Raw genomic sequence first — 23,511 nt, forward strand, 5'->3', positions numbered from 1 at the left:
AAACAAAATAAATAATGATTCAATAGTTTGGGTTTTATTATAAACTCGTACCTACTCGCTCAGTAAACCGAATGTACCGCAAACGCGATAACTCAGCTTAATTAAAGAGCGTTAGGTTGCTAACTTGCTAATGAAAGGGCAACCGAATGCTGGTAGCTAAACAAGTGTAACCAGCAACCATGATTGTAAAGTGCAATTTTAACTGCAACACCGGTATCGTTAGCCTTTTGATGTTTCTCTTTGACCACGCATTTTTGTTCCCTTTTTGATATTGTGATAGCTCTGTTATTTAAAACAATATTTCTCATATTTCGTTTTTTAGGGTTCCGTACCCGAAGGGTAAAAACGGGACCCTATTACTAAGACTTCAATGACTGTCTGTCTGTGTGTCTCCAGGCTGTAACTCAAGAACCGCTATAGCTAGACTTCTGAAATTTTCACAGATTGTGTATATCTGTTGCCGCTATAATAACAAATACTAAAAACAAAATAAATTAAATATTTAAGGGCTCCCATACAACAAACGTGATTTTTTAGCTATTTTTTGCTCGTAGTCAATAACGGCAATACATAGGCACTTGAAATATTCACGAAATACTCTATTTTATTCGCACTTTAATAATTTATAATAAAATTCACATAAATGAAATAATTAAGCGGGGCTCCCATACAAAAAAACACAATTTTCTGTATTTTTTGCTCTATTGTGGTACGGAACCCTTCGTGCGCGAGTTCCACTCCCACTTGGCCGATTTTTTATATACCTAATCCATACGAAGCTCTGACTAGTTTCACAATTCGTCACAATGTTTTATGTTTTATATTCGTCCTTTATGTATCAATTAGAAATCTAAATCCGTAAAGTACGTGATTTCCAAATAATATAATCTATTTAAAGATATGCCTTTGTCTATCTACAACCAAACTCCGTTGTCTATAACTAGGTCAAACACGGATAATTTTAGAAAATTGTTCGGAAGGACAGGAAAAATAATGTTTCGCAGACAGGTCACGGTTCGCTTTGAAAAATGTTGTGCTCCGTTTTTAATAAGAAATTATGTTGAAAATTTATTAAATATTCTGTGAAAATGTAAGGTATTTAATTTATATCCGAGTTAAAATTAATCCTTCACTTCTTTTACGCCATTTCTTATACGTTCATTATCGTTCTTTACAAAACAAATTATAAATACGCATTGAAGGTGAACATTAAACATATAATGATATGCATTTTATTACAATACATATAAATATAAAAAAAGGTCGAACATTGAACTTAAATATTACGGGCGAAAAAAAATTCGATATAAACCATCGTTTAGCGCCATCTCTATTGCGCAATTGTAAACTGGTTTTTCGATGGACGCTGTATCTGTATGTGTTTAGTGTAATTGTGTGTGTGGGGCACTCGTCTCGTTGGTTCGTTTCGATAGCAGTCGACACTTACACACCTACAGGCGTACGCCTCCATAGCTCAGGGGTTAGAGCACTGGTCTTGTAAACCAGGGGTCGAGAGTTCAAATCTCTCTGGGGGCATTCGTTAGAATCGTTCTTTTTAGTATTTTTTTAATTACTAATAAAAATGTTTGAATTGTTTTAACATCTGTAAAATAAATAACTATAATAATTGAATATTCCGTACAACTTTCGTCTACTATTAAATATTCATAAAAATTAATCAATTTGCACATTGTACCATCGAGGAAGTTGATTCCTATGCAATTGACAGACCAACGTTATTTGGTCGAATATGTCAATTCAATGTTAATTGTGATCTGTCAGCTGGGTTTGACGTAACGCGACCAAACTACTTAGGTCCCCGACTTGCATAGGAATCAATTTCTCTGATAGTACAATATGTACAGTGTACTAGATTACATAACGGCATTTAAGCGCTTTTAAAAAATAGTACCGTACTATAGTCTATAATATACTTATACATATATCATGTGTTTCAAACATTTAGTTGTTTTTAAAACATACAAAACAAATACAGAGAAAAATATATTAACAAAGCAAAGATCCTTTTCATCTTACTTTAATAAGGTCGTCACCATTTGTTCATAAAAATTCTTGTTTTATTTCTTTAAACAAATGTTGTATTCCATCTAACCTTAACTCACTTCTGTACCGTCACATTCCAGCGGACTGGGCGACGGAGCTGGTGTCCCGCGCGGAGATCCTGCGGCTGATCTACCAGGGGCGGTTCCTGCACAGCTCGGTGACGCTCGGCGCGCTCGGCCTGCCGCTCGGCCGCACCACCGTCATGCACCTCGTGCCGCGCGAGCACCTGCCCGAGCCCAACTCGCATGGTAATCCGCCACTGACTAGTGACGAGTGACGACCTATAGAGCAGTGTTTCCCAACCTATGGTCCGCGCACCCCTGGGGGTCCGCGACTATATGTATGGGGGGGTCTCTGGACCATACATCCTATTTTATTTTTGCTGTTTATTTTAATAAGGGGGTTCGTGAATACTGTGCCTGATTTCCTAGGGGTCCTTGGCGGAAAAAGGTTGGGACACAACACAATGTGGCGGTACCCACAATTCGCCTAACATTCCTGCATCGCGATATCGAAGTTTCGGAGAACGGCAAGATATATACAACGTCTGAAATGACGTCAGTGGGCTTCGGCCTGACCGAGCATGCTATCTCGCTCGGTCGGAAGATCTTCCTTTTCGGCCGCCACGAGCAACGTTAAATTGGTGACTATCGACAAGAACACGCATCCTTCTGGACATCAATCATCATCAACACTCCCCGCCCCTCCGCACCACGTCAGCAGACATCAAGCATAACCGGGTCGCCTCGACCATAAGCCGCGTTGGAGGTCCGCGCCGGTCGAACCTGCGTCTGGCTTGAACGGGGCAGCCATAGGCTACAACGACCGGTCAGCAAGCAGAGCACGGGGTCCCTCTCCTGGTCATTGCACGCGTAGCTTCGGCCCACACCTGACAACACAAGCGCATCGAAGAATACCACAGGTCTTCGGGGGGGAGTGATGTGGCGGTACCCACAATTCGCCTAACATTCCTGCATCGCGATATCGAAGTTTCGGAGAACGGCAAGATATATACAACGTCTGAAATGACGTCAGTGGGCTTCGGCCTGACCGAGCATAACACCTCGCTCGGTCGGAAGATCTTCCTTTTCGGCCGCCACTAACAACGTTAAAGTGCTTTAGACCATAGACACACTATAATCTCTCCGTCCTTTTTGCATTCTGATTATCTCATCTCAAGTATACTTAAGCAAGATACGAGTAAAGTCAACTTTTTCACAAAACATGATTGTTTCCATAAACAGTCAAGTTTTTTAGAAAGTAAACTTTCTTGTGCTAGAACAATAAACAAACCATTTAAAGTGCGAAACAGAGATATTTCACGCACGAGCCTTATTCCATTTCCATCTTTTTTATCCAGAGAGTCAAATAAAAGCATGCAACATTACTGTGTAATATGTATTATTCTTTGAGTAAATAATAATAAATACTGCTGGAAGGATTTAGGAGAGGCCTACGCCGTAGAGGCGGCTACTACTTAAAATGAATATAACTACCTTATAATTGTTAATTAATCATGCTTGTAAAACTGTACTAGTAGAAAATAAAGGCTATTTTTATTTATTTACTTATTTATAAATAATAATAACTTTTACACTATACTATTATTAGAGTCCACCTGTAACAGAAAAAATATTAGAATAATATTTACGTCTACTACTCAATATTACGAAGTCCATGTTGGTTACTTTTTTTTTTTGTAATAGGTACTTATTTCATTATAATATTTGAACCTTAAAAATATATTATAATTAATCCTATAAATATTTCAGAAGTACGGTGGATGTAGCCTTTCCCTTCCTGATTCCTATTTCCCTCAATATTCCTGTAATTCCTTCAGTAAGTAATTTTTACTTTGAAGTATAAAAAGCAATTTGCAACGCTATCTGTTGGGAAAAATAATGTTTAATGTCAATCTCATGGTTTACATATTTTACTTTGAATGGCTCTTTTTTTGGGCACAATAAAAAAATGTCAGCTATAGGAATCAGAAACCAAAACCTACATATTACAAAAAAATATTAGTAGGTATAATAGAATACTTATTTTCTTTTCCAAAGAATGACTGGTAAAGTTTTTCTTTTATATTTTCAGATCAACGACAGAAAAGTAAAGGCGGCTCGAGCAGTTGTTGTTCGGCGTCGTGCTGCATATTGTAATGGGTGCGAGCGGGAGGGCCGAGGTGCGAGAGAGACGGGTTGTACGCAGGACTCATGTGTTCAGTGCTAAAGTCAGGATTCCATTCGCCCTTATTATGTAGTTAAAAACTTGTGATGTTTTTTAAAGACTCGCTTCTAGGAAAATGGCGACACGTAGCTCACGTTCGTTTCGTTTTAATTTCTCGATTCGCTAGCACGTTCATTTTCGACGCTACTCTAATTATGCACAAGTTAAAAATTAACGAAATTTATCAGCGCACATCTCGAAGCGACTCTTGGAAATATCGCAAGCCGATGTCGCTGCGACTCGCTGTGGTTATAAATCGAGGGTAGCTTAAGCGAATTTTATATCTCACCGCATAATATAGATCATCGTAGTTAACCGTTCGGACGGAAATTGGTATGAAAATCGAATTGACGAGCGTCGAGTCGGGTCGGATCTGTGAGGCTCATAATATGGAGGCTCGTGACGTCATCCCTGCAATAAATACAAAGTTTTAGTATTATATCAAGGCCATTATGAATTTATATAAAGTTAACGGAGATATTTATAAAAAATTAAAATGACAAATTATTTAGTGAAAAACCGGTACGGAGTATAAATTATTCTCGTTTGCGATGTAAATAGTGTACTCGTATATTCGTTAAGTGAACGTAACGGCTATATATTTCATTTGTGATAGGTTTACGCGGCGGTTTGGCAAAAAAGTGTAGAATGTTACAGAGTCCAGATGCAACGGGGCCCGCATAGATGGCGCCACATTCTGCTATTTTCTGTCGGGCTGCTCTAGAATTGTTTTTATATTTTACGGCGCTAGGTGTAGTTCTGTCGGCTCCCGCGGCGGCCGGTGCTGTTCGCGAACCGGGTACATGTAAGGAACCTACTCAGTCCTCACCCCGACTGTCATACATAAAACAAGCATTCACTTCTAATAATATATTCCTAGCTGTATCTTTCATCCGATTTGTCGAAAATGAGGTTTTATGCTGATATTAGTGATTTTTTCCGTTTTCTCTGCTTTATAAATTATTGATCTTTATTTTTATCACCAATGCTCGAATTTTGTATATGACAGTCTTTCTATGTTACTTTGCATATTGTTTTCGGTCTTTATTATATGTCTTTATTTATTGTTGTCCTTTACAGGTTTTATAATGCCTCCTAGCGTTACCACCTCCCAAAATGCTTTGTAAATAATGGACGGAGCTTTTTATATTATTTTTATTTACATCACATGTACTGGCCATTTATTTACCGAGTTTTTGCTTAGTTGTTTAAGTACGTTAATCGGTTTAAGTTTGAGCTATCGACTAAATTTATTCGGCTTAGCCCCTACTTTTTGTTAAATTTTCGAGTTCTTAGCTGTCTACGATCTGAGTTTTGTGATATAGTACAAATACAAATGCATACTTGTCAGAGAATGATTCTCAGCAGTATTATAAGACTAAAGTAGCCGACGTGTTCATATGTTTTAGGTTGGCGCCAATAAAAATTGACTAAATATTCTATTTTTATCCTTAGTTTTAAATTAGAAACCTATGAGATATAAATTGAAAAAGAAAACACTGCATGAAGTAACCCATAACCATTTAGGCACGTGCAATAAATAAATTTATAAAAGGAGCGCCAATAGGTTTTATCGAATGAAAACTGTTGCTACACCGTTTCCGAACGTGTTACCAATCTTGCCAACTTGTATTACGATTCGAAAGGAAATCCGTTCATAGCGAGTAGGTGTAGCAATGTTTTACAAAATCTCCTGAACAGATGTATGAATGAGTTTTTTATTATTTTGGTTACTGTTTAGTTGCTGTAATCTGTATGTATGTATTTTGTTAAGTTGTGTAAAATACCTAGTTATAATTAAAATTTAATTTCAAACTGATTTTGCATGTTTTATTTTTTTTAGCTACCGTTTCTCGTCCTTGTATATAGATGTCGCTTCTCCTTTTTTATATATACCCGCTTTGCTGACTTCTCGATCCTAAATGTATAGACGGATTTAAACGTAGGCGAATTCGAAGTTAAAGTGATATTGTAGGCCAGATAGTCGATGTCTTCATTGTATTTGAAATATTTTCATAGACTAGGACTTACACGTAATCGATCTATAATAAGTGACTATAGTTACTGTAATAACACTGTTATATTAAACTGCTAGAAGAGGTGTTCGCAAGGTGTATTTGCGCACGAGATAATTATATTTTGAGACATATCTCTTTATTGTGTTACTTTAACAGAGCGAGATCTATTCATTTACATCTTACATTTACCTTCCTTCGTTTGTGTGCAATTCTTAATAATAATAAGGCAAGGGCTTGGGCCTCGAACGAAATGTAAATATTGATAATATTCTTTTTTTAGGTAATTCTAGTGTCCTAATCATAGCTTGAGTATCTCAACTCCGTTGTATGTGGTTGAATGTGCTGTTTCATTGTATAACATAAACAAATATCATACTTTTGTTTCTTCATACTCTTTTCAGGTATTTTGTTTATATATTTTGTTTTCTTCTTTAAAACTTAACTTCAAGATCAATCTTGACTTTGGTCACATTTGCTATGACATCTACAGCTACAATAATTATCTTTTTTTATTGCTAAGTTATGGTAGCAAATAAAAGTATTTTCTCAAGCATAGTTAACATAAAAAGTACAAGTTTATTTATTTATCGTCGATGAAGACACATACAACGGCGGGTTCTGTAAAACAAATAGGTGTCGCTGTATAACAGGTGTTTACTACGTACATAATTATATAATTGTTAATATTAAATCAATTATAATAATGTTGATTATTTGAGTTTGGTCGGTAACAAAATTGGTCAGACGGTGTGGTGTGCGGAGCCGCTGTAGATAGATATGTTTTGTAATTATTGACAGTATAGGTTGTATATTGTTTGAGCGATTGAGTTTCGATGGGGTCAAATAAAATTTTAAGAATGAAAACGTCTTTTATTGCAATGTAACACTAGTTTGTTACAACAATTGTTGGCGACCAAACAATGAATATATTTAAACTGTGTATTATTATTTCATAATTTTCTATTATTATTCTTTTGTTTAATAACTGTTTCTTTAAATAGAAGATTCACTAAAGTTGTCATGCCTAATGAACAAATATAATATTATGCGCGTTTAACATGTGTGACACCATAATGTGTGTATTTTTGACATTGACTTGTGAGTTATTACTATTTTTAAGTTGTGTGTAGGAAAAAGGGCCAATTAATATGAGCATAAACAATTATTTTGATAATGTAACTTGTATTGCAACTCCACTACTAGTTACTACACTACTGCTACTACTAATAGTATGACTAAATCTGATTACTAATTTTAAGGGACTAGGTATACTATATCTAAAAGAAGTTACAATACGATAATAAATAACAAAATACATACTTTATTGTTTACTCTGGATACATAAAGTACCAATTGATAATAAACAGTGATTTGTCAAGTTCTAGTTCCGCTACGCTGAGCTTTTTCAGTTGTTTCTCGATGCCCTGTAGTAATGCCATTTCAGGTGGAGTTAAAGTTTCTAGCACCTGAAAACAATGTAAATAACAAAATTGAATGGTTTATATTTTAAAATTATTATTTAGAGTTATTTCTCCTATTAATAAAAATATTACACAGTGAACTTTAGATATCATTCACAATTATTTATTCTTTTTTTGTGTCAAAATATATTTTCACCATAGCAAGCAAAGATAGTGTGTGAGTAAGCCCCTATGTACACATGTGACATGAGATATGACCGTAGGTTGGTTTAAAAGTGCTTGTTGTTCAATTTTCTTTTTGAAAATCTATTAAGACCATTGCCGGATACACATACAGCTGTCAGCGGGAACATCGCGCAGTTGATATTTTAATTGTTAATATTATAGTCAGGTCAATGTCTGTTACATTTAAATAGCTGTGGGAATGTGTGGAGTAGTTCGATTGCGCGATTCACGATTGTGGCGCTAGTCGGTGCGCTACATAGCGATAATTCTTATCCTCCTTCCTTTATTTTTAGACTCGTATTTGTGTACCTTATTACTATGTATTCATTTATATCGTCACTTAGTTACTCTTTTGTTTTCCGGTAAAATAAAAAACGAGTGTGCTTTTGACCACACAACTGAAGTAAAACTTCTTAAGCGCCATCTATATGCATGTATATTGTATATTGAAGAAAACTTCGTTCGCCTCACCCGATCTCACTTTTCGTAACGCTCGCGTCACTTATATGCCAGCTTACTCCCCAAGTCAAGCGTGCGTAAAGAAGTTTTAGTTCAAAAATATACTCACATCGTCGATATTCTGCTGCGGCTCCCCGCGCACCTGCATGCCGTGCACGATGGAGCGCACTCGCCGCTGCTTGTCGAGCAGGCGCACGTGCGACCGCCGCAGCTGGCCCGCCGATCGCGACGTGTTGTGCAGCGCCTTCAGACACATGTCACGCGCCAAGTGCGCCACCTGTGGAAAATAAATATTGTATTCCAATTTTAAATCTTGTCAAATTTAGTGTGTAATGGCACACTAACAGTTGTTTAAAAACCTGTACATTTTCTTAGGACAAAAACTATCCTATTTCCATTATCGGAGCTCCAAACATTTCAGTACCAATTCGGTGGTTTGAACTTGACGAGATAGAGTAAATGTATAAAATATAAATGGCAACTTTCTAATCAGTGCACTTCAATTTGCAGTTGCTAATCTTGTCGTATTTAAGCATGGTGCGTTAATTCCTGTACTTATTTCCTTTTCAGTTTCATTTACAGCAAGCAATAATAATAGGTTTTTTTAAAGCTCAATAAAAATATACTCAATTACTCACCTCATTCAATTTGACGTGATATAAATATATGGCTTTGGCCATGCCCCCCGCCGACGCCGCCTTCCGCATCGGCTGGATGCTGATGAAATGTTGTTCGAGCAGTTTGTACGTCAACTCCTTACACTCCTTGTTCGGCAACATCGCATATTTCTGTATGTCCTCCTCCTCAACGTATTTCCTTGTGAGAATCAACCTAGTAATGATAAAGTCGTGTAAATCAAATATTTATGGAAAAAAGTTGAATCTCAATTCGACACTAAAGTTATGCAGTTGCTACCCGAGATATTTTAACGAAATCTTTTAACGCCTTAGTTGTTAAAATCAGATATAATATGTAGGATAGGCGCAATGATAAACAAATTATAGAATAGAAGACAGAAGTGCACAGAGTAAATTTCAATATGAGCTCAATATCCTGCTATAATTACTTACCAATGGAGATATTTGAGTTTGTTAAAAAGTGGTGGGAAACCTACCATTAGCTTCATTTTAACAACGCTCTTATCTATTCAAGTATTTCGCTGTCGGTAGGTTGGCAGACGAAATAATAAATATGCGGGCTCTACACTCGCGGCGCGAATCGCGGCCGCGATGCTACGCGCCGTGAACACGATGCGAACAAATACGAAGCCGCGAAACCCTCCACACTCGCGGTTCGCGGCCTTCGCGGGCTTTCGCGCCGCGAGTGTGAACCGCTATAAATATATTACCGGAATATCCTAGCGGCGTTAGATCCGAGTCGCTCTGTGACGAGATGGTCGAGCAGCGCCCGCAGCAGCGCGGCGGCGGCGGCGCGGCCCCGCACGCTCACCCGCCCGCCCCCCGCATCCCCCGCACGCACCACGAAACCCGCACCGTTCTCCTCTACAACATGGAGAATGTATATATTGTCATGTCAATTCGGCGGCGTTCGAGACACTGAATACTCGGACAAAGTTACGCAAATGAATTTCGGCCGCGTAATTACGGCTCTTATTGTGTATCATATCAGCCGAATGCGTCGGAACGTAACATCGGCCACGGAACTTCGGCCGCGTATGGTGTGTTTAGACACTTAAACTACAATACCTATAACTTTAAGATATTGGTCGAGGTACTGCTGCAGCAGCGGTCTGTCGGGCACCGTCCGCGCCCGGTCCCGCAGGTCCACCACCGGCGTGGGGGTCGACTCCGGCGCCCACGGGGACGACGACAGGTACATCTGTTCCAACAGCAACCGCATCACCTCGCCCGCTGAAAAGTACACGTCATGAACCTTTTAATTCATTTATTTTATTTAAGTAACACAATTATAACTTATGTCTAATTAAGAGGGTACCATAAACTTGCAGGGTTTGTCTGGTACAGCTTAGAAAGTTCACCACGCACAAAACATTATCACTATTTAATCTAGTAAATTTAATAACCAAAGCCTATACCTATTACATATTAAATAACGTAAAACCTTAATTAAAAAAAACGCCATCTATTGGTGAGTGGCGAAACTTTGTATATGGTGCAGTGCAAAGAGGAGATACCCAAATAATGCAAAGATAAAAAGGTATTGTAATTCGTAAATTAGTGACACATCTAAATCCTAGGAGTAGAAAATATAGTTTTCCAAAATTGTTAATTCTATTTTAAAAAATGTTTTAATTACTTTTTAATTTATAATAAAATATGTAATGTTATTAATGTTTAACATACCATTTTCATCTATTCTCCTTGTAATTGCTTTTATCATGATATCATCTCGAAAATCCAAGTCAAATCTATCAAAGTTTACTCTCCAGTATATATCTGTAAAAATGTTTTATTTAGATTTTATAGCATTGTCAAGTGTTATTTATTAAATTATAAGAGCTTTAGAAGCTTACCAATGACTGTTAAATTAAATACAATAATACATGTTAAAGAAAGAAGAGGCATTATATTTATCGGTAAAACTTGGTCAAATTCTAGTTTTTAAAATATTATGTAACTAGACTGATCTTATATTAATATCTCTTTATTACATACTCACTATCCTTTGACTCTGCTAAGTTGTTCATGGCTTGTATGAGGTCTCTAACATCTATATCTGGTACAATAGTGGCTACGGGTACTAATGTTGGGATGTCGCTGCCCTCCTTTAATTCCGCTACTGGAGCCTGCTGTATGTATGCTGCAGTAGCAAGACTAATAAATGTGTCCTTAAGTTTAACTAATGATATATTTTTCTCCTAAAATAAAATAAAATTGCTTATGAAAAGCCTTTCACTTCACTAAAATAAAGTTGTGACTTTTCAGCAATATCTAGTCAGCCTTTACTTTTACTTTAAAAGATGTTATAAATTGTGATTAGGCACAGATTATTTATTATCCTTGTGCTTGTGCACACAGTGGTTTAATTTTATCACATGTGTTGGTTCTTTTAATGTTATATTAATCCCTCAATGGAGAATGTTACCTAATTTTGATTATTAGCAGTCCACATTCTCTGTCAAAAATAAAGAATATTAGTGAAAGAATTACTTGGATACGTTAATTAGTTTGTAACTGTGCGACGCGGGCGCCCGGTAACGGTGTGACGTCATAGCACATAACCACCGCGCGGGCCCCATACAATAAACATGATTTTTTGCTCTATCTCAATAACGGCAACAGATAGGCAGTTGAAATTTTCACCAAGTCCTTAATTATATGTGTACTTTAATAATTAATAATAATATTATAATAAAATAAAAAAATAAGGGGGGCTCCCATACAAAAATCACAATTTTTGGCCTATTTTGCTCTATAACAGTATGTGTATTCATGAGCGAGTCCGATCGGTAAAAAAATACAAGGCAAAGTGCGAGTCGGACTCGCGCATGAAGAGTTCCGTACCACCACAATGATTTTTGTGTGTATTATGTATATATATATATATATATATATATATATATATATATATATATATATATATATATATATATATATATATATATATATATATATATATATATATATATATATATATATATATATATATATATATATATATATATATATATATATATATATAAGGTATTTTTGACTGCAACAAAAACTAGTGTATTTGTATACATACAGGCTTTACTGTGACAAAATTTCAAGCAATTTGGCATACCTAGTAACATTCTCCATTGTGGATTCGTGGAAATCTATTGTTATAATGGTCGAATGTGACCTCTTAGAGGGAGTTGAAGCATTAATATATATACCATAACTTACTTTATCTTCTTTGTATTTGTTTGCTATCGTGACTAGCAGCACTGTCGCCGTGCATGAGGCCTGCTGCAGTAACTCCTCAACAATAATTTCAGCATCACTTCCATATTTGCCTTTAATTTGTAGTAGATATCTACAACATTAAGGGCCTGTTTCACCACTTCCTGATAAGGTACCGGGTAGGCTTATTTGACAGATTCTCCATACTCTATCTGTTAAGTTAAGTGGTGGATAGCCATATCAGAAAGTGGTGAAACAGGCCCTGAGTAAATTGTAAAAAAATTAATTAAAGTGTGCTCAACTGACAGATAAAGAAAGAAGTAGAGAAGATCTCAAAAAAGTTTTATCTGATTTGTTCTACACACTTTTCTCAGGAATATTTTATCGTCTGGTAATAATTATGAAATAAACAATTATATAAATACCTAGGGTATCTGATTAGAAGCATAACATTGTCTGGCAGTAATTTGTAATTTACACCACGGTCCGACACTTCAAACGTTGCGAAGTCAAACTTCAAAAGCGACCTTAAGCTTTCTATAACCTATAAATGTAAAGTTTTAAATTAATGTTAAGATTATAAACAATTCTTCCAGTATGTTATGACTAAGTGTAAATTATTAGTTACCTGAGTTCCAGGTAATTTAGTATTTCTAACAATCATTCCGATCGGTTGAGCTCCATACTTGAACAAATAGTCACCCACTTTCTGTACTACTTCACCGAGGTATCTTTCCAGAATTTGTGAAACCGCACGACCGAGTTGATGGCTCATTTTTAGTCTTAGTAGAAAAACTTCTTGTACCGCTACACAAGGTATATTTTTATTTTATACTAAACATATAATTTAGGTTATTTCATAGTTGGGAAATTATAACCTCAAACATATTTTTAAAACTATTTAAAAATTAGACATTTTTTTAATGTTACACGTAATTAAACAATAATATTACTAAGCTAATATTTTTAAAAGGAAACTAAAAGTACCTAGGTAAAGAATTTTAGCAATGTTTTATGTTTTGTTGTCCTACTTGACAATAAGTTTTGACTTTTTTTTCTTATTATGGCACTTCGGCTATTTAACCATGGCCAGTGTCGAGTATATTAATGGCGGGAAAAGTGAAAACAATGATCTTATTTTTAAAACGGCCCATTCACTGCCACGGCAGTCCGCCGGCTTATATGTAGGATAGTGAATGGAGTCGCAGCCCGCAGGGCCTGCATGGCGGCCGGCCTGCGAAGTGCGACACCATTCAATCCTGCATAAACCGGCGGACTGCTGCAATGCAAGATAGTGAGTGGGCAACTGCAAGTGACAAAGTTTTGCCGTAAATGTGAAAGAGTGATGTTGCGATTTTGTATTATTTTCCTAAAATTGTGTTAGCTGGGTTCTTAATGTGTAATATTGGTACTTGGTATTATTATATTGGATATTAGCCATTGGATATTCGTTTTCATGCACAAGTGTAGGAAAGTGATGTAATATGCAGAAACTTGATATTTATCGTTCTCTCCAAAACTCCATCGAAAGTTTCAGTAAGACCATGCGCGCATGGGCAACAACTTAGTTGCTCGGCGATTTATTTGTCTCTTTCGAAAAAATAATTGCCATGTCACCGGGGTGCGCGCACGAGAGCGACAGCAAGACTTTTTTCAGTTTTTTTCTTGACAGTCATCAACATGGATTTGGTCAAGACGGCTGTGGTCTTTGTACTCGCTATAAAAAACCGAAGAAAGCGTTGAAAAATAGAATATTGGGTGCATCCATTATGGAGCGATCTGCTGACTCTCGGGAAATTTTATACTAGTTTTATGAAATTGAGAGCATACCCAAAAAAAATTATTAGTTACTTTAGAGTGAGTGTCGAAAGTACTCTAATATTTACTCTAGTATTTTAGAAACTCATTGCTGCAAGTACACACAAACTCACGCAGTGGCGGTCGAGTGGCAACTGGCCGGTGGGCAACTTTTTTGTTGCCCGTGCGCGCACTTGCATAGAAACCAATAGGAAAGGAGACAGTTGCGTCGCGGGCTCTGGGCAACGAAAAAGTTGCCCAGAGTTGCGTCGCTACGTGCGCGCACTTTCATACTAGCTCCTAAACTTCATCAAGAGACAAAAAAATCGCCGAGCAACTAAGTTGCCCGTGCGCGCATGGTCTAAAGCGTCTACCACTTTACTGAATCGACCGATTTGACTCCTTGACTGTATTAACTTTTACTAGACTTTAGACCTGACGATATATGACAACGATGGTACATTTTTTTTCAAACTAGAACATTCTTTTCCACCATTTACTCGACACTGGCCTTGGTTTTATAGACCAAGTGCCATAATAAGAAAAAAGAAAAAATGTCAGACGTCACTTGTGAGTTCAAAAAAGTATTCTTTTTGTGGATAAATACGTAGTATCCCTAAGTAGTCTGTGGTGGATAACCTCTAATAAATAAATCAATCTATATTTTTTAAAATATTATGTACATTAATTTAAAAATAATGCAATAATCAAACAATTAGATTACATTTTACCATTTTTCATAGTTGTTGAGACAAAATGAATATAGAAAATGCCGCAGTGAATATTCTTAAACGGGGCGTCGAATTAGACACAAACAAAAGGTATACAGAAGCACTTGTTTGTTATCAAGAAGGACTGCAAATACTAGTAGACAAGATAAAAGGTAACTTATAAACTAAATTATTGCATTATATAATATATTGCGTTTCCTCTATTACAATTAATTAATAAATTAATTTACTGCCAGGTTTAACAAGAACAGACATGAAGAGAGTAAAAATTAATATTATGATTGAATATTCATTATTTATGAAATTTTTAGGAGAGCCAGATGATTCAGTAAAGTCATATTTACGTAAAAAAGTTGAGGAATATATGAAGAGGGCTGAGACAATAAAAAAAATTGTTGTCCAACAGAAGGAGACTGGTCAATTTCATGAGCAGGTGCACATAGAGAACAATTCCACAGGACACAGTTATAAGACTTTATTTGGGAGGTTTTTAGATGAGGAGGTCCAGTATGTTATTGTGGAGGACCCGTATATAAGAAGTTTTCATCAGGTAATGTTTATGGGTTTATTGTAGTGTTCTTAGTTTTAATTCATTTTGATTGAAATATTAAGAGAGACTTTGATGTATTGCTACCAATATAAATGTCACATGTTTAATTTCTACAATAATAAAATACTTAAATATACTAAATTCTATATTTCATTTGAATTGATACACAGTTGGTTCTTCAAAGACATAATAGCATGATAGTTTATCCTTTTGCAGTGTCAGAACTTTCTACGCCTTTGTGAATTGCTTGTAAGGACTTGTAGTAATTTAAGACATATAGAATTAACAACAGCAAGAGATGGAAAATCTGAGAGAGAACAGAGAGAGTGGTTTCAGAATCTTTGCAGTGATTTGCGTAAATATAGAATACAGCTCATTGTGAAGTACTCTGAGACTCTACATGACAGACAGATAATGTAAGATTATAATTATTATAACTAACCCAAATGTATGAAGTTGTGCCTACAATATTATAAAAAGAAAATTACTTGTGTGTATTGAATCATCTATACTAATATTATAAATGCGAAAGTATCTCTGTCTGTCTGTCTGTCTCGCTTTCACGCCAAAACTACCGAACCGATTGTAATGAAATTTTGTATACAGATATTCTAAAGCCTGAGAAAGGACATAGGCTACTTTTTTATGGGAAAAAAGGGTTGTAAGGGGGTGAAAATACGAAAATTTGTTCAAATTAAGTTAGTTCCAAAAATTCATACTAGATGGCGCCGTGCGTGTCTTACATCGCGCTAACGCTTGCCCAACATCTTTCTATAAGAGGTGGTATCATCAAACAATTAAGTTCCCATTTTTTCGATTGTTATTAAATAACGTAAAAGAGAACTTTTACGTTATTTAATAAGTCAGTACTATACTATATTATATACAGTGACGTAACCTTAAACCTATCAATGATAAATAGTTTATGGGTAAACCTTAAACCTATCAATGATAAATAGTTTATGGGTAAAGTTGTGTAAAATTTGGCATAAAACATAAAGTTTAATTTAAAAAAATGAAATATTATGTGCACACTGCACAGCTGTTTTGATTTACCAGGGTTTTTTTTTATAAAAGCTTTTGACACCAATTTTGTTGACATCGCGCGCTATAAACTGAAGTCATCGCGGACGAAGTCGCGGGCAACAGCTAGTAATCAATAATCTCCAAAAGTATCAGACTGATTTTTATTATGAACTATGATTTAGTAAAACACGAAAAAAAATTAATGCTAGAATTCTTTTTGCATGCATAAAGTGGGTACATTATGAGAATACAACTTTTTTTTTTATATTCCAGATTAAGTTCCGGCTGGATAATTAAAATTGGCAGAGGGCTAGACTTTTATAAAGCACCAGAAAACAAATTCTGCCTGGGAGTTTATGACTTAGATTTGAGGCAGTGTCATGAAACAACTGTGGATATTGTACATTCAAAGAATGTTAAACAATCATATGGGTGACTCATCTGTGATAAAATATAATCTGACTTTTATTATTTAAAAATAGTGTTTTGTAAACTATTAGTGACTAAGGAAAGGATATCAAACTTTTACTATAACTACAAACTGCTGTACCTTTTAATGCAAAATAAAATACAGTATGAAAATGGTTTTTCTAATCATTGATTTATACTGGGTTTAACCCATCAATCCCCAAGTGGCAGCCAGCTTCTGCATAACAATTGAAAATCGATTGTGTCTGCAATACCCACGATGGCGGTGTTAACAAAACAAAGTGATAAATAATACTTAGACTTTAGAGTGTGTATGTGTCCTAAAGGTCCACTCTAAAGTCAAAGAGTTCCCTGTGAAAGTAGCTGCACTGAAAGGGTATTTTTTTACTTTTGTATGGGCAAGTGCCCCTGCATCATGAATTTGCCCATACATACATATTGCTGTGTATTCACATAAGAAGTAAAAGATAAGTAAGAACTCAAATGAAATACCAATAATGAGTAATATAATTTATTTCATAAACAACGAGTGGAGTTACCACATATTTCATTATAAAATTTTATTCATATACATTCATTGTAGAGGTATACAGTAGTGATATTACAGAGGTGGTATCGACTAATACTTAAGATACTTTAATTCTGATGAATGTACTTAAAATATAAATTAATGTTGGTGCAGTTTAAAAGGACTTCAATAATCAATTAATATCAGAATATAACTTACACGTGTTTGATAAACAAAATAAGATTATATTGTTATTGCTTTAAATAACAAACTAGCCCGAGTCAAAATGGCTTGAAAAAGAAGTAAAGTTAAATGTAATATATAAACGCCATCTAGTGACGGGTAGTAGTAGCATTCCTGAAATGTGTTTTTTTAATATTTAAAAGTCATTGGGCTAACATCATTGGGTAATTGATAAAGTTGTTTTGTATAGGGAGATCGCAGACGGCACACATGCAAACTGTATGTGCGCCGCAGACTAGATCACACAAAAAGTGTGCCGTCTGCGATCTCCCATATTATAGCAAACGATTCCTCTAAAGACTAAAAATATATCAAGTATGGCATCTAGTTTACTTAAATAAATAGAGCCTAAGCTTAGCATATTTACACATTTTCACAAAAGTGTATACTAAGATTTACTTAATCGTAGAGCAAGTGGAATGTATGACACTTGTTTAGCATAAATATATTTTATTTGTCAATATAATAAGAGTAGGTAACAAGAAATTCAAATAGTATTGAGTCACTTCAATTTACACAAGTAGGTAGTTTACACTATATAGAATAAAGAAAATCAGTTCATCCAAAGTTTTCTATAAAAAGTCTAATTTCTAGACATCAGTTTAATGAATAAACTGAAACAAGAGACATTTAGTAAAATATAGTAAAACTTTAAATGTTATCTTCTGAATCATGCATGAGAACTGTGCATTCCTACAGCTACTAGACGTAACTTTCCTGCTTTGCCGAAAACAACATTAGTGATTCCATCAGATGCGGTCTGATCATGTCATTTACGTCCTTTGGATCTGTAAACGCTTCAGGATGATGCCTGTATATAGTGCGCAGGGCCTTTAGCGCGTGGATTAATGTTTGGTCCGGATTGTCGTCGGCTTGCGGGCGTTTTCTCTGCATCCTAACCAGTCGGATAAGATGAGGAACGCCCTCTAATTGGACGATCTGGTGTGCCACGTCCGGTACTACTGCCAGTCTGGGAAAAATGTAAAGTTTAAAGATATATTATGTATTTTCAAAAAATAAACTTGAAAATATTGTGAGTTATATGATTTTATTTATTTATTAGGGCAAAAACATTTTAACAGTTTTTGCAAAATATACTGTATATAATATACTAGTGAAAATTGCTTATATTGAAAGCTGTTAAAGACTAATAATTATTATTGAATCTCATATAATCATAAATCAATTACTATTTACCTAGAGATAGCTTCAGCGGCGTAGCAGTGTAATCTAGAATGCGCGCGCAGCTCGGCGGGGCGGGGCGGCGCATGCGGAGCGTGCGGCGCGGCGGCGCGCGTGAAGCACACGAGCGCCACGCTTGCTGCGCACACGCTGCTCAGAGTTAGCACACCGCGTGGTGCGCGAGACAGTGTCATCAGCAGGCATGCTGTCTGTTCCTGATAATGCGTTGGTCAATCGTTAGAAAAAATATTTAAAATAAAAAAAGTAAATGTTATTTTTTATTTATTTTTATTTAACATTTATTGTACACAAGAAACTTATTCTAACAAAATTGACATGGAAAGACGACACAAAGGAACTGCTTATTTCTACAGAAACTTCTTACAGCAGCCCTACGAAGAGAAAATACGATATAAGAAAATGGACAGAGCGTGCAAAATCACAAAAAAAAAAGTCTTTTAGATCTACATACTAAAAAATAATAACTCATAATAAAACAGTATTATAACCAGAATAACTAATTTATAATACCATACTATTTGAAATAAATACAAAATAATTCGCCTATAATGCATAAATACTATATGTATATTTAATAACGGTATTTATATGGATTCTTGAAGATAGTGCTCTTTTAACCTTTTTTTGAATAAACTGATAGTAGGGCTATCGCGAACAGCATGAGGAAGTGAGTTCCACAATCTGACTGCATGAACAGTGAATGAGTAAGAATAAAAGTTGGAACGATGTGGTGGAAGGGAAGGGTTCATTCTAACACTGTTAATATTATTTGAGTTTAATAACACTACAAAATAAATTATATTTAACCATGAACGGAAACGACCATAATATTATTACTATTAAGATTTTTTTACTCACTTAAACAGAATGTAATGTAAAGCAACTTACTTGTAAAAAGACTGATATATTTGGCCCTCTTCTCTTGACGGCTTCTAGTAACTTGTCTATAGTACGGTGTTGTGTAATCAACTCGACGATTTCCGATTTCCTCTCGTTATCTTTTCTTTCCAACTCCAGTTCACGAACTAAGTTCACCAAGCAGGCAGTACATAGTAGGAGGAGCTGACAGCATTCAGTCCGGGATAATATTCCTAAAAGAACGTAACAATATTTTAAACATTGAAATTTAGAATTTAAAAAAAAAAGAAACGTCAATCTGTGCTCTATGATTCTTGTATTGGCATTTGGCAGTGTCATTTATGTTCAAAAGTTATTTCTACTCCACAACAGATGGCGATTACGATAAGTTGCATCAATATTGGGACAGATGTCGCTACTGTGTTTAAAATAACACCACTGTTCTGAAGCAGTACGCATTTTCTCAAGTTCTCCGAATGTTATGCCTCACGATTTCATGGTTAGCCGATGGTATGCTGCATAGTTTATCCATATTTATAGATTTAATGCATACTTAATTTAATTTACTTTCAAATCCCCAGCTCTAGACATTTTACTATTCTGTATAATTCAAGTAGCTTAAAGTAGATCTACAGTTAACTACGTAAGATATTAAAAATTAATTAAATTAAAACTATACAATAAGTACTACATTTTTATTTTTAACAGAAACAACCATAATTGCAATATATTATATAACCATTAACCATAAATGCTTAATTAATATGATCTGAATACGTATGTATTCAGATCATATTAATTAATCAATTCAGTATTTTTAGGGTTCCGTACCCAAAGGGTAAAAACGGGATCCTATTACTAAGACTTCAATGTCTGTCTGTCCGTTTAATGTCTGTCTGTCCGTCTGGCTGTCACCAGGCTGTATCTCAAGAATCGCTATAGCTAGATTTCTGAAATTTTCATAGATTGTGTATATCTGTTGCCGCTATAACAACAAATACTAAAAACAAATTAAATTAAATATTTAAGGGGGCTCCCATACAACAAACATAAATTTTTTTTGCTATTTTTTGCTTGATATCAATAATGACAATAGGAAGGCACTTGAAATGTTGATAAAATACTCAGTTGTATTTATACTTTAATATTTAATAATAAAATTTAAATAAAATAAATAATTAAGGGTTAAAAATAGGTATAAAATGTGTTTTGTATGGGAGCCCCCATACAAAAACACATTTTATACCTATTTTTGTTCTATAATGGTACGGAACCCTTCGTGCGCGAGTCCAACTCGCACTTGGCCGATTATTTAATTTTGAGTACTTAGGTACTACAAGCGTCTGTCAACAACAAATTACCGATAATATTTATCTTGCGGATATTTTTGACAGATTCTAATCTAGTTTATCAGCAGAGCCAGATAATGAGCATCAATATTATGCTGTTCATCTGCATTCCGATTTCCGAATTAAATTAGTAGATTAACTAGGCCCAATTTCACCAACGTCAGTGTTAACAGCTTGTTAAAATGTCACGTCTTCTCGTTTATTCGTATGAAAAATGAAAGAAGTAACGTGACACTAATTCGAGCATTACCTTAACAGGAGTTAAAATTGGATCTACTTAATTATTTTTTGTGTTTGTATTTTTTTCCTACCTGTAACATGTTCGACGATGGTGTTGAGGTAGAGGTGCAGCTGTGTGAGGTCGCAGTGTCCGCGCAGCCAGGGTGCTGTGATCTGAGTCAGCACCGTGATGGCTTCTCTCATCTGAGGCTCGGGGTTCGACCGGTCCGACAGGATGTCAGAGAGGATTTCTATACCGCCTCCCTGTATCAATAATTTCATTATTAGCACTATATTAGGTCCGAAGCGAATGTACCTAAATAATGGGTGAAAACTGTAAAATAGAATTACAGTTTAATTTGCTTTACTGATTTTTGCCCCTTAATAGATATAACATCATATAATATACCTATTATATTAATCGCGTACGCATAGCTATATCGAAATGTCTATGCGATCCCCATAAAAAGAGTACAAAGTATACACTATACAGTATACAAGCACAGATACAAGTATGAGAGGACGTTGTTTACACAATTGTGCGTGAAGTTTTTTGGGGATCATTAACCTTAACTTGCATGTCATCAGCTATGGTTCAACGTATAATTTTCGTCGTCTTTCTAAACCTCATCATTTATAAGCGCTTTTAGACCTGATTAAGTAATTTTGTGCAATAATTTATAGGCGCTTTTTCAGCAAAATCCACGAGACTTGTAGGAAAGTATTACTCATTGTTCTCAAGATTGTGTGAAAGAAATAAGAATCGATTTAGATCGTCATTAGAGCTGATGGAAAATGAAAGGTTCACTGTATAATAACTGTCTACGTGAGTGCGTTAATAGTTAATACCAACGGGAAATCGGTTTATGCCTCATCCCACTGACCTAAACTTATGATGTCATTTACTTGTTTACTACAGCTATTCTAGAATAGATTTATTGTATATTTATTATCCTTACAATAATTATTAGGTATAGAAGTTAGTTACTTCTCTAGTGACAATTGTTTAAAATTATAGCTTATGGTTCAATAATATAAATTTGGTAAACTAGGTACTTAATTTCAGCAAAACATTAGAAAATTCAACAAATAAAATTAATTTTATTTACCTCTTCAAATTGTTTGACTGCCTCCCCGGTGACGCAGACAGTAGCCAACGCCCTCAAAGACAAAGCTTTTATAGAACTCTTCTTTGTTTCAATAATTGCTGTTAGTAAGGCGCGGGGAACGCCGCATTCAACGAATGGCAGTTCTGTTATGCTCTTGATGATCTTGGCACATTTGTCATGAAGGGAACTTCCCGTGTCTTCGCTCAACATCGCTAGATGGCCGATAGAAGTCAGTGTACTCTTGAGAATCATATCCGAAGGCGGCTCCTCGATTATTGAGACCAGAGTCTGAAAAGTGACCAAAAGAATAATAACTGTTTAAAAAACATAATTCAAATTCACATTTCACAGACAACGCATAATTATAGACCATATTATGAATTAACAATTACATAAATTACAATAAATGCACGACATAAAAGACATAATTACAAATTACATAAGTATGCAGCAATGTATGGTATCAATTTCAAATGAAAAAACTGAGGTAGGTAATACCTTCATCTGTTGAACAAGAACAGCCTTCGTTGTCTCAAGGAAGATTTCAATCAAGGTGTCCAAATGTCTCTGTACCAAATACCACTCGGGTTTGCTCTCGTTCATTTCTAGTTTGACGTCTTCGCCGATGTCAATGAGTTTCTGGAGATACATCTGTAGGGATATTTTGATCTTGTCCCACCTCTCTGGTGTTTCTCCCGGTGGTTTTGTGTTTAAAGTGATGCTGTGTGCTAGTACAAATTCGTTGATGTTCGCTACTAGCAGACATATTTGATCTTCGCCAACGTTCTCTGTTTCTATTTGTCTAAAAGATAAAAACATTTTTAGAAGTATTTTTAGGACAGGTCCAGAAAAAAATTAGGTCAAATTATTTGTAAAAACCCTGATATTAATGACTTCTTACCTGATCACATCGCTGTACTGATGCACTATAATTTGGCCGTGTGTCTGTACCTTCTTAATATTTCCAGTTATGGTAGCTGAGCTGGCTGATACCATAGCTTTCATTTCGGTACCAAGTGGCTTGCTTTGGAAAGTAGTCATACATTCATTCTCACACGAGCCGACCAAATTGCACAGCCAATATTGCACTGGTTCGGGTTTTCTTTCGCATAAGCGCTCTAATGTTGTATGATCTATACTTCTTTCCCTGTATAGTATTTCGTCTCGGTGATTCAAAACTAATCTAAAAGTAAAAGAAGTAAAATTATGAATAGGTGACGAAACTTGT

General features: G+C 35.5%; 4 protein-coding genes and 1 non-coding gene across 7 annotated transcripts in view; 3 read left to right on the plus strand and 2 right to left on the minus strand.

Annotated features, from left to right (window-relative positions):
* The window catches only part of LOC121726299 (ubiquitin-like protein 3), a 135,832-nt gene extending 129,723 nt beyond the window's left edge, over positions 1-6,109 (plus strand). The window contains exons 3-4 of the mRNA XM_042113595.1: positions 2,145-2,312; positions 4,159-6,109. Coding sequence (XP_041969529.1) covers positions 2,145-2,312; positions 4,159-4,223 — 233 coding nt within the window. The 3' untranslated portion in view covers positions 4,224-6,109. The remainder of the gene's footprint in view (positions 1-2,144; positions 2,313-4,158) is intronic.
* Positions 1,464-1,536, plus strand: Trnat-ugu. Its single transcript has one exon. It is a non-coding gene; the product is annotated as a tRNA-Thr (tRNA).
* A 1,504-nt stretch (positions 6,110-7,613) lies between the features above and the next one.
* LOC121726297 (DNA-directed RNA polymerase III subunit RPC3) lies at positions 7,614-13,303 on the minus strand. The gene is made up of 11 exons (XM_042113593.1): positions 13,249-13,303; positions 12,890-13,068; positions 12,687-12,805; positions 12,265-12,394; positions 11,054-11,252; positions 10,738-10,830; positions 10,120-10,284; positions 9,762-9,915; positions 9,052-9,244; positions 8,523-8,690; positions 7,614-7,774 (listed from the first exon to the last, which is right to left on the minus strand). Exons 2-11 carry the CDS (start codon positions 13,034-13,036, stop codon positions 7,637-7,639), a joined length of 1,506 nt encoding a protein of 501 aa, XP_041969527.1. The 5' UTR covers positions 13,037-13,068; positions 13,249-13,303; the 3' UTR covers positions 7,614-7,636.
* Positions 13,304-14,726: 1,423 nt separating this feature from the next.
* Positions 14,727-16,954, plus strand: LOC121726298 (MIT domain-containing protein 1-like). Its single transcript, XM_042113594.1, has 4 exons — positions 14,727-14,941; positions 15,101-15,339; positions 15,556-15,755; positions 16,639-16,954. Exons 1-4 carry the CDS (start codon positions 14,815-14,817, stop codon positions 16,799-16,801), a joined length of 729 nt encoding a protein of 242 aa, XP_041969528.1. The 5' UTR covers positions 14,727-14,814; the 3' UTR covers positions 16,802-16,954.
* Positions 16,955-17,768: 814 nt separating this feature from the next.
* The window catches only part of LOC121726294, a 35,498-nt gene continuing 29,755 nt past the window's right edge, over positions 17,769-23,511 (minus strand). For all 3 annotated transcript variants that reach the window (XM_042113582.1, XM_042113584.1, XM_042113583.1), the window contains exons 3-9: positions 23,185-23,466; positions 22,782-23,085; positions 22,284-22,571; positions 21,267-21,438; positions 19,637-19,839; positions 18,743-18,942; positions 17,769-18,515 (exon numbers count right to left, since the gene is read on the minus strand). In XM_042113582.1, the coding sequence (XP_041969516.1) occupies positions 18,248-18,515; positions 18,743-18,942; positions 19,637-19,839; positions 21,267-21,438; positions 22,284-22,571; positions 22,782-23,085; positions 23,185-23,466 (1,717 nt within the window). In that variant the 3' untranslated portion in view covers positions 17,769-18,247. The remainder of the gene's footprint in view (positions 18,516-18,742; positions 18,943-19,636; positions 19,840-21,266; positions 21,439-22,283; positions 22,572-22,781; positions 23,086-23,184; positions 23,467-23,511) is intronic.

This window comes from Aricia agestis, chromosome 4 (genome assembly GCF_905147365.1).
Source record: "Aricia agestis chromosome 4, ilAriAges1.1, whole genome shotgun sequence".
NCBI lineage: Eukaryota > Metazoa > Arthropoda > Insecta > Lepidoptera > Lycaenidae > Aricia > Aricia agestis.